At 43.9% G+C, this 12,027-nt stretch overlaps 1 protein-coding gene across 1 annotated transcript in view; it reads right to left on the reverse strand.

The window, feature by feature from the left end:
* LOC137421132 (protein FRA10AC1) overlaps positions 1 to 12,027 on the reverse strand; it is a 39,870-nt gene that overhangs the window by 12,702 nt on the left and 15,141 nt on the right. The window contains exons 7-8 of the mRNA XM_068106873.2: positions 8,226 to 8,310; positions 8,055 to 8,100 (exon numbers count right to left, since the gene is read on the reverse strand). Coding sequence (XP_067962974.2) covers positions 8,055 to 8,100; positions 8,226 to 8,310 — 131 coding nt within the window. The remainder of the gene's footprint in view (positions 1 to 8,054; positions 8,101 to 8,225; positions 8,311 to 12,027) is intronic.

Consider the following 12,027-nt stretch of genomic DNA (forward strand, 5'->3'; position numbering starts at 1 on the left):
TTAACCAGTCCCTATTTCTGGGGGAATTAACCAGTCCCTAATTCTGGGGGAATTAACCAGTCCCTAATTCTGGGGGAATTAACCAGTCCCTAATTCTGGGGGAATTAACCAGTCTCTAATTCTGGGGGAATTAACCAGCCCCTAATTCTGGGGGAATTAACCAGTCCCTAATTCTGGGGGAATTAACCAGTCCCTAATTCTGGGGGAATTAACCAGTCCCTAATTCTGGGGAAATTAACCAGTCCCTAATTCTGGGGGAATTAACCAGTCCCTAATTCTGGGGGAATTAACCAGTCCCTAATTCTGGGGGAATTAACCAGTCCCTAATTCTGGGGGAATTAACCAGTCCCTATTTCTGGGGGAATTAACCAGTCCCTATTTCTGGGGGAAATAACCAGTCCCTAATTGTGGGGGAATTAACCAGTCCCTAATTCTGGGGGAATTAACCAGTCCCTAATTCTGGGGAAATTAGCCAGTCCTTAATTCTGGGGGAATTAACCAGTCCCCAATTCTGGGGAAATTAACCAGTCCCTAATTCTGGGGGAATAAACTAGTCCCTAATTCCAGGGGAATTAACAAGTCCCTAATTCCGGGGGAATCAACGGGTCTGTAATTCTGGGGGAATTAAGGAGTCCATAATTCTGTCGGGGAGTAACTCATCCCTAAGGACGGGTTCTTCGTTCATCTATCTATAATTCCAGTAATCTCTGTGTGTTTGTTTGTACGTTTGTACGTTTGTTTGTCTGTGACCGCTGTTTCTCGACAACCACGGGTCCGATATACTTTAAACTTGCCAGGTATATTGCTGGGGACCCGAGGATGTGCCTTTTCAAGGTTTCATATTAATCGGACAATTACTTACCGAGCTATGTCCAAAAAACGATTCAACCAATCAGAGAGCAGCGAGCTATCGCGTGTGCCGAACGTGGCGGACACACTCTGCCTCGGATGGCACATTTGAGAGCGTATTCATTTATTTCACGTTTGCAAACTATGTTGGCGCTATGTTGGCGTTAAACTATGTTTTAAAACTAATAAAAACCCCGGGGGGATTGTCACTGTACTCGCAAGCCGTTCGCCGTTCGCTTTGGCGTTGCGAATGGACCAAAACATTTCATGCACCAAACCATTTCATGTAAAGCGTTCGCCGTTCGCTTTGGCGTTGCGAATGGACCAAAACATTTCATGAACCAAACCATTTCATGTAAATAGAGGGGGGGATATAATTTTAGATATAGATATAGTACGGGCATGCCCTAGTAGTTTCAAACCTAAACACGGGTTCTGAAAAGTTATACTACACTACTCACAATAAGCTAGGGATATTGGCAGGTTCTTCGGTGTGGTTGATTTTGTGTATTAATTATGTTGAAAAAAGTTGTTGGCCCTAATTCTATGGTTATTAATGAGTGTGAAAAAACACAGCATTCTTGATTTCAATACCATAACCCTAACCCCTAAAAAAAAATGAACTCACTCCCACAATATCCCTAACTTATTGTGAGTAGTGTGTTTAGGATTAGTAAATCATAGACAATCTTGCGTTGTCGTTAAATGTGTATCAAATGGTGAATCTGTGATAAACAGCGATTGACAAATCGATGCTGAGTGCCAGCAAGGGGAGGAAGCAGGAAATGAAGCTGCAACGATGGGATAACTTCTAGAGAGCAAATATACGACGTCCTCCATGGCAGATACATAAGAAAGAGCAGGTGGAAGAGGCTGTCCTTGATTGGTTTCGGAACCTTCAAAACAAATTCAAGTTCTGGATCTCTGATATAAAACAAAGCACTGAAATTTACCGGGCCTTCCAGCTGCCTCTTCTGAAGCTGCAGTGTCCCAATTCATGGCAAGTTTTACTGGCTTGTCTAACTTCGAGTTGTCAGAGCATTCACTTTGATTTGATGCAGTAAGAGAGCGTGCTAGAATAAACATAATGGTAATTGAGCCCTTTAAGGGTGGTAGAAAATGCTGAAAACAAGGGATGTTTTTTTTAGTCGAGGATCTCTCCATCAAACCCATAATTATTCTGCGTAAACAGCATTAAATCGCTTTTAATGTCATTTAAAGTTGGTACGTGTACATAATAAGGCACTTTAACGTTGTTTACATGAGGCAAAGGCCTCAATCTCAGTTTATTAAATCTCAGATGGGGTAATGAGAATATAATTTGATCTTAATGGTGTGATGTTGTTGCTATTCGTTGTTGTTAACGAGTCAGGTACCCTTCTCTCTTCCCCAGCTTCAACGACTATCTACGAGCTTCTTTCTTCACATACATATTCTCTGCTGTTCTGCAACTACTTCTCTCGTTATAATCTGTGGAGATGCCAATTGCCAGCAGGCCAATTGCCGACGAGTCAGTCGTAGAACTCCAGTTCATTCAGTCTGTTTATTTTGCAAATCGTCTCTCCAAATGGCAGACATTTTATGTTAGATTTAGTCATGGTAAACATCTCCTTCAGCGTGTCCTAATCCTCCATTCTTTATAACTCTTTTGATGTTTCCCTTGTGAAAGTGTTGTTGTTGTTGTTGTTGTATAGCCCCGGACAGTTCCCTCGAACCACGGAGACAGCCGATCGATCTTCCAGGAGCGACCCAGAGATCCCCCACATCCAGGATGGTATACCACCACCTTCACAAAGTCAGGGCCATGACAGAGGTTAGACAAAGAGAAAGAGAGAGCGAGAGCGAGAGCGAGAGACGAGACGAGACGAGACGAGGAGCCGGTCCATGAGGACCGACTGGCACTATGGCCATGACCACGCTGCCCTGATGAATCCGGGCAGCAGGGAAGAATGGGGAAGATTTGGCCCCAAACTTGCATTGGGGAGTAGAGCCACCACAAAGAGGCAACCTCAATAATTGCCTTATGAAAGTGTTTGTCTCCCTGGTTGTCTTCAGCAAGCTGCCAAGGTGCTGCCATGTATGGCAGAATGATCTGGTCTGAAATCAGTCATCTTCTTCACAGAGTGGTATATTATCTCATCGGCTCGAGATCACATTTCCTGGAATTCATTCCTCAACAGCCTGAACTCTGTCCTTCACCAGTTCATCCCATCCTGCCTCCGAATAGCCCATTCATCATCCTGACACTGGTAAATTGAGGCATGTGGCAAGGCATTCACAAAAAACCGCTCGTCTAATCTACTCAGAAGGCAAACCCAAGTTATGCAAGTAGTCCTTTGATGATCCAGAGCCTAACATGAAGCTCACTTGTGGTCAAAACCCAAAAATGTCTCACAATCCTCCATACCTTGGTGGCAGCTGGTCAAGAATGTCTCAAGTAAACATTTCCATTCCCTACCATCATTCTTAAAACAATGGAGTCACGTTGGACACTGCTTGGGAGAAAAGCTTAGCGTCTTAACAATCAAAGGTTTTAGTGATCGGGCTAAGGTCTAACCATTAACCCCCCCCACCTTAACCCTCCTCCCAAAAACAGCTGCCCACCACCATCTCTGATCTTCCTCCACCTTGATCTTTTCCACCCCCGTTAAAACACCCCAAATCCACCTCCTTCAAATTCCATTCTCTTTCCTGAAAGTCCCAGCATTGTCCATCTTGTTTATCCCATGTAACCCACCCCAGCCCTCTCTCTTCCAGAGATCTCCTGATGTCCCTGTTCTCTACTGTCGTTGTTTCCCTCTCTCTCCCCTCTTGTCTCCCGCTCCCTTTATTATATGTTCTATGTGTTAGCTCTTATGCGGGCCTCGACTTAGTATACAAAAAAAAAAAAAAAAACTGACTGGTCTCTGCAGCACCTGGTCTTGTCTTCCACTAATATTGAGATGTCACGAGTCAATTTGACACGTCCATTGAAACTGGTCCTGATGGCATTGGTACAAATTCTCAAGAATTGCACTTCAGTCCTAGTCCCTCATCTTTCCTCTTGGCCGTTTGTTTCATGATATCGGAATGTAATTAAATGGCTTTCTACAATTCGTATTGGGATGCACATTGTGCAGCATTCGGTTTTGTTCATTTGTTTAGCCATCCTTTCATTCAGTTCTTTCGAATGCAGCATTTGCTCTGCTGCTCACACTAGCAAGATGACCAAAAATCTATTCCTCATGAGTACTTCCTGACTTCCCATATGTACTTCCCGTATGTAATTCCAGCTGATGTGTTTGCGTGTCCCTAATTCTGAGCGTTAAACCTGACGTTTTACCGAATGGCCTTGCATACAAATGGGTGTGGAGGGGGGAGGGGGGTGGATCATAAAGCTTGTTTCGGTTTTATGTCCGTTATACATTATGACTCTACCTCCCAATCCGCTCGCTCGCTTCGGACATATGCTCCTCCATGATGTGGCCCAAACGTGTAATACACCACGTGGGGACTCACGTGACGACGCTTACCATGAGTCCGTATCCAGTCCAGCGTGTTTGAGAACACTTCAAGTCAGGTACAGTTTGCTTGCTAAGGTAACAACACTTTCCATTGCCATTTAATTTGTGCTCAACTGTTTGTGCATAAAAGTTTGAAATGTCAAAGCCCAAGAAAACGAAACAAAGCTTTTCCCTTCAAGTGAAAATGGACATTTGGAAACGCTTTGAGAGAGGAGTAATCCAGGCTCATTCATTTTCGTTTTACTTTTTACACTTTTATGAACCATTACGACTGTTACTTATTCATTCACTCGGGGGGGCTTACAGGCTGTGTGAGCTTTTCCCGTGGTGGTTTCGGGTCATGTTGGACATTGAGAAGCTATGGAGTTATTGGCCTCATGGTGGTTACCTTTTACCTGCAGGCTGGCGGCAGCACTGCCCGACCCCACATCTCAATACAATACAGCAGCTTTTTGTGGGCTCATAAAGGCCATCAGGGCCAACACGTGATAGCTTAAAACCTTGCTCAGACTCGGAAGTAACGACACCCAAAAGTTGGGATGTCTAGGTGCGTTCGGCTGTGAAAGAGTAATGTACAAACGTACAAATACTTGAAAATATTTATAAGACAAGTATAAATTTATGCTTTAGAACTCATATTTTTGGAAAAATCCTATTTTTAGTCATCCTTTAGGAATGCCTCTACTCTTCATAACACTATTCTTATGGGAAAACCTATTTCACAACATGTTGATTCTTAATACCCTATTCTAGGAACGCATCCAAAGCATATAGGAAGGTATAAGTATAAAATGTATAAATTTATGAATAAATATAGAGTAAGTATAAATTTAAATAAGAAAGCACTCACTAGTGATCAGTGTGGAAGTTGTTTGTGAGGTGTGGTAGAGGCCGGAGAGGTGAGTGGTGGAGGTAATGGGACAGTCCAAGCACTCTCCCAATATCAACCACTTGCTCTCTGGCATCAAAATGCTTTAACACGTCGAATTTAATTTCTAAACTAATTGTTAACTCCACCATCGAAGGTAGACAGAGGTTATGTTTTCACCCCTGTCTGTCGGTGAGCATGATATCTCCAAAAATTATGGATGGATTCGGACGGAACTTGGTTGAAGGTTGGGCGTGTGACAAGTACAAGCCAATTAGGTTTTGGGTCAGGTCCGTGTCGAGATCCAGCCTATCAGTGCGATACAAAACGTAAACTGTCCAGCCTGGCGGAGATATGCGCTTTACCGAGTGCCGTTATAGTTTTATTGTTTTCTTATCACCAAACTCACTTATTGAGTGTTTTTAACTAGTCTTTATTAGGGATTAAATCACACATAAATCAACTTCAAAATGGTTTGATACACCTGTTCAGGTTCTATATACACCTCGACGCCTACGTGACACAGAGTAGCTCGCTGTGGGCCACTAGAAAACGACGTAATAGCGAACGTCGTGACGTTATAATGAAACAACGCCACACTCTTCTGCTTCCAATTCCTCGAGTACACGAATCAACGCCAAGTGAGGAATTACTGCACTGCGAATACCACAACTTCAAAAACTCGATATCAATAATCCCTTTCTGTCGTTTTCAATTTATAGTATCAAATTTGTAATTTTGATTGTGGATTGTATTTGTTTGCGACATTATGTGTGTGAGATGTTTCACTTGATTGTGCGTGGCGCAAAAGCACCAGGTGGTGCACCTAAACGTTGGGATGAAAGAATATATGAGGATGTTAAGACCTTCATTCAGACCAGGAGGTCCTGAAGAACAAGAAGTTCTTCAACAAGAACAAGAAGTTCTTGTTGAAGAACAGAACAGAACAGAACAGAACAAGAAGACAGAACAAGAGGTTCTGTCACTCAAGCTTTTGGGTCTCACTATTTGCCATGATCTTTCCTGGGAAAACCACATTTCAAATCTGGCCTCCAAAGCCAGTCGCCGACTGGGCATCCTCCGTCGTGCGAAGTCCTTCCTTGGCACACCTGAGCTCCTCACCACATACAAGGCTTTCATCCGCAGCTCTATGGAATACTGCTCTCCCCTCTGGTCTGGTGCTCCTGCCTCACACCTAGCTCGTCTTCACGCTGTTGAAACCAAAGCATTCAGAATCATTGGAATCTCCCGCGATGAAGCTAACTCCAAGGGCCTTTCACTCACTCACCGCAGGCAGGTTGGTGGTCTTTCCGTCTTCTACCGACTCCTCTCTGGCCTTGCCCCCCCCAGCTCTCTCTGGGCTCTGTCCCCCAAATATTCCTACAGGTCGCACAAGATCTGCCTGCAACCCTCTTATGGTTAAACTGCCAAAATCAAGACTTTCTGCTCACCTTCACTCCTTCATTCCTCTTTTCTGCCGCCTCTGGAACAAACTCCCTCACTCTCTTCAATCCCACTCCACCCTCCAGGTCTTTAAAACAGCCGTTCACCACCATCTCTTATCCTCCCCCATCCGAAAACTTGATCTTTTCTACCCCCGCTAATTTCGGTCCCCTTGTGTTTTATACCTCTCCCCCCCCCGCCCCCCCCCTCTTCCCATGCCTCCTCCCCCCAAGCCCTCTCCCTCCCACACTTCTCCCTGCTATCAAATGTTGTGGTTGTGTGCTTCCCCTTCTCTCCCCATCTTGTCTTCCGCTCCCTCTTTTTGTATATTTTGTTTGTCTGGTTGATTTGTTTGTGAAATAAATGTTAGCTCTTTCACTAGCCTCGATTCAGTATACAAAAAAAAAAGAAGAAAAAAAAAAGATGCTTTTGCGCATCACCAGATCGCATGTAGACCGTGTGACCCTTTCACTGAACCCCGTTTGTTCACGTCATGGCCATCATTATCATATCCTGGGTCTTGGTAATTAATGCCGAGGAAGCGAGGTCCGAACCGTGAACCTGGTGTGCGGAGATAAAGCACCTCCTGGAAGAAGTTTCGGGAACTGAGTGGCGTGCTGACGAGGAGGGCAGTGTTGTTGAAGCTGAAGGGAAAGGTGTATGCTGCATGTGTGAGAAGTGTTATGATTTATGGGAGCGAGACATGGGTAATGAATGTAGAGCAGCAACGAAGGCTGGAAAGGGTGGAAATGCGAATGGTTCAGTGGATGTGCGGAGTATCGTTGAGAGAGAGGAAGACAAATGATGAATTGCGAAAGATGATGGGAATAGAGCCTGTGATTGATGCTGTGAAGAGGAACAGGTTGAGATGGTTTGGTCATGTGTTGAGGAAGGATGAAAGTGACTGGTTGAGAAGAGTGATGGAAATGAATGTAGAAGGAAGTCGAGGATGGGGAAGACCGAGAAAGACTTGGCTAAAGATGGTGGAAGAAGAAATGCGGGCAAGTGGGTTAACAAGGGAAGATGCAGAACATAGGGCAAAATGGAGAAGATCGTCATGGGGACCGCAAGGCTATCCCCCGCTCTAGCAGGGAAATGGCCTTAAAATGCCTGTTGTGTGTTGTTTGTTTGCGTGGCGAAACACAATGCCAATTTTGCATCGATTTTCTCAATATTTATTGGGTGTTTTCTGCATGATTTCCCAACAGTTCAGTCGAATTTAATAAATAAAAAATAAATTAATGAGTAAACCCCATTTAAGATGAATATCAACGTCCACTAAACACACCTGTATTGCTTAACGGGAGTCCAGCGTGTGTGGGTGTGTATGTGTGTGTTCATGATCAGTCATTTAGTTACTCAATTGAACAGCATTTTGTAGCACACAGTACCTTTCCCTGAAATCACCTCCTTCTCAATCTGCCACCTCAACCCAATCTGATGGTAGAGAAGCCAAACAAAAGCAAAGGTAAACCACATGATGCTTTTTAAAGACAAGAGAGAAACCAGCATAAGTGCGTTAAAACGTTGTACCAAATGAATGTAATCAATTTGAGTCTTACCTTGTTTTCTTTGTATCTGTGCAGATCTGCAATGCAGTATTCTTTGAAAAGTTTATCATAATACTTCTTCGCCATAGTCTTTTCCCTAGGGCAGAAACGTTGAACAACATTCTTCAATTTACTAAGAAAGTGCACAAAACACAAACGACATGAACAGTACAAATATCCGAATCATATTAGTTCAACGCCCTTTTCCCCTATTCCAGTGCATATTGGTCGATTCATGGCCTATCTCCATTTGCTTCTTTCATTTGCATCTTCTTTCTTCAAATCTAATCATTTCAATGCCGTTGTTCACAACTTCCTACCATGTATTATTTTGTCTGCCTCTTCGTCTTTCTTCATTTGACTCAAAACTTCCGATCTTCTTAATAGGTTCATCCTCTGTACTTTTAGATATAACACCAAACCATCTGAGCCTTCTCTTTCTCAATTCGATCTCTATACTACAATTTTTTAGCATCATTTTAAGATATGTACTCCACTGTTCATCTTTCCATCAAATACCACAGTATCCATCTTAACATCCTCATATATTCTTTCATTGTCCATATGAGCAGGATATATCATAAAGGTATGGACGGATTCGGACTTCAATTTTGATTAGATTTTCATTTTGGTGAAGGTCCGTATCTGGATACGAGAATGTGATTCCTCACCATTGAGAGATAGGGCCAAAAACGATACAGTTCAAAAAATTATGGATGGATTATGACAAAACTAAGTGGATGAGTTAGGTAGGTGACAAAAACAAGCTGATTCGATTTTGGTTCACGTCCGGATGTAGATCGGGCTTATCAGTGGGATACAAAATGTAAACCGTTCAGCCTGGCGGAGGTTTGCGCTCGACCGAGTGTCGTTGTATTTCATTTACTGACTTCAGTCTTGTATTTATTTCCTTTGTAACATTTATTTTATTTTTAAATGTTTGAAGTCTCCTGCAGGAGCTAGAACACGAAGCATGCACACACATGCAGACAGAGACGAGTCAACACCAGATTTGACCAGAAGAACACAGCCAATGAGCTTGGGGAAAGCGACGTGACAACCCGGGAAGCTCTTGGTCATATTTGTGACGTCACTTTTTTCTCGCCAATCAGCAGGGCCATTCAGGAGACATTTCCTTCTCCTCGAAGAACAACAACCCACAGAGTTTATCTGTGTTATATTTTATACATGCTTAGCATCAAGATTCATTGTACATTTTACATCATACATACATACATATATCATCATCATCATACATATAAATATATTATACATTTTATACATACAAAAAACATAATACTATGTTGTTTTTTTAAGTCTTTGGCCTGCCTCAGCAAAGGTCACAACTGAATGTGACCCATGCCGTCCCATGCATCGACATGACTTCCGTTTCCGGTCCCTGGAGCAAGGAAACGTCTTCGACCTCTGCACGGCAGCAAAAGTTATAGTATTTTTTCCATTCGTGTTTTCGTCAATTTCTACTCGTTTTTTATTGTGCATGTGTTGCAAGGTGTTTTCCAGTTGGTGTTGATTTGCAATTCTTGCAAACTTTTGTATAATTTAATCGTTTTCTGTCTCACCGCGTGCGCGGCCTGGTTTCTCTCGGCTTCCCTACCCCCATAGGTGTTCTGTGAATTTAAGTTCTTTCCTTCGCTGTATTGCTTATTTCTTACATTTTCTCTTCTCCCCCTAACTTCCCCGAACATCGACCACTTGTCTAACGTTTTAAATCTCTTCAAAGTCTCTTCACGTCTCTTCTCGTCACGTCACGTCTCTTCAAAGCTGTCCATGCGCGCACGCTTTCGAAGTTAAGTAACTTTACAAGTGTGTTTTTGTCGAAACTGTATCTTTCTTTCGGTGTGCGTAACTATTGGTGTGTCTTTAATAGTATTCTTGGTGTTGGTTTTTCATACCTGTGTACAGAATCGTCGGTTAGTTCGTGTCGCGTATTCTGACGCCTAGTGTAGTACTAGTAGGCTACCGTGTCTGTAGTACTAGTACAGTGTGTCAGTGTAGTACTGATGTGAAGTACAGTGTGTCAGTGTAGTACTGACGCTATCGTGTCAGTGTAGTACCGACGCCTAGTGTAGTACTGGTAGGCTACCGTGTCTGACCTTGGCTTGAGGCTTTGTTTCTGTCTCAGCGGTTCTTCGATTGCGCTCGCAATTACTTTTGGTCTCTATTTTTCACGTTTCACGTTCGGTCTGTCTCTGTTTTCATCTCAACTATATAAATAAAATAAATAAATAATAAATAAAAAAATCCCTTCTCTGTTCTTATCCGTTGTTCGTTCTTATTTGTTCGTTGATGCTTTGACCACGTTGTTCGTGATCACGTGTTCACGTCGTTAAAAAATGTTTCAACTGTCCCCTGAAGAACTGTATTCTGTCATATACTATAACACCTTTTTCTTCTTCTTCTATAAAAGGATGCTTTCGACTTGCTCACCAAATCTATTCATTCCAAAAAAAAATTCCATCTCTTACAGTTACAGTGCCTCTTTCATACATTCCCTAAACTCTCCAGAACCCCACCCATCCTTCAGCGTCCTCAAACGTATTTTTGATTCGATGGTCTCAAGAAACTCATTTCGCAATAAATGTTCGTTTCCCATTAATCGTACACTTTCTAAAATCCAATCTCACCCCTCCCCACCAAATCTTCCCCATCACCTCTTCCCTCCAAAACTTCCCCATCACCCCTTCCCTCAAAAACTTCCCCATCACCCCTCCCCTTCAAAACTTGCCCATCACCCCTCCCCTCCAAATCCACCCCCTTGCCCCTCCCCTCCAAATCTTCCCCATCACCCATCCCTTTCAGATCTCCCCCCTTTCCCCTTCCCTCCTAAACTCCCCCCACACTCCTCCCCTCCGAGACCCTCCCTCACTCCTCCCCTCCTAGACTCCCCTCTCACCCCTCCTCCTCAAAGCGTCCTCCCCACTTCTTCCCCCTTCCAACTTTCACCTTCATCTCCCTCAACCTTCTGCCTCACTCTTCCCCCTCCTCAAATAACACCTCACTGCGCCTCACCCAATCACCACCAAACCTTTTGTCCGCCCCATTCTTCCCTTTCTCCAAGCTATTCTGAAATCTCTCACACCTTCAACAGCTCTCCCTACCTCTTCCTCCTCTTCCACATCTTACCCTACCGCTCCCCCCCCCCCCCCCCCCGTTCTGTTCTGTTCTGTTCTGTATCCGATGCTCCCCCTTCCTCTTCTTTAACAGTATGGACCTCAAACATCCGGGGCCTTCGCTCAAACTTGACTGATCTCTCCATACAGGTTGCTTCTGATAAACCAGACGTGATCTGCTTAACAGAAACTTTCCTCCTTCATGATGTCTCTGATTCCTTGGTATCTCTCCCAGGTTACTCCCTCCTCCGGTATGATAGACCTGAGCCTCGTCCTGGAGGGGGAGTTGCTATCTTTATAAAAAACTCTCTTCCTCACTCGCCCTGCACTGCCCTCTCTCCACCTCACCCCCAGGAATACCTTTGGCTACGGCTTCCCCTACGCTCCCACCTTTTGTTCATATGTGTGTTGTACCGTCCACCAAACAGTGATGACTCCATCTACATCTCGCTGTCTGATAATATGGACCAACTTCTATCTACCCATCCCAACTCTCTCTTCCTCATATGTGGTGATTTCAATGGTCACCATGCCAGTTGGCTGGGTGTGGGTACCTCTCTCACCAGCCATGGCTCTTCAGCAAAGGACTTCTGTGACTCACTGGGACTGACACAATCTGTCAATTTCCCGACCCGAATCTCAGTCAACGGAGCATCTTCTCTTCTGGACTTGGTTATGACAAA

This window comes from Myxine glutinosa, chromosome 2 (genome assembly GCF_964187855.1).
Source record: "Myxine glutinosa chromosome 2, kmMyxGlut1.1, whole genome shotgun sequence".
NCBI classification, from domain to species: domain Eukaryota; kingdom Metazoa; phylum Chordata; class Myxini; order Myxiniformes; family Myxinidae; genus Myxine; species Myxine glutinosa.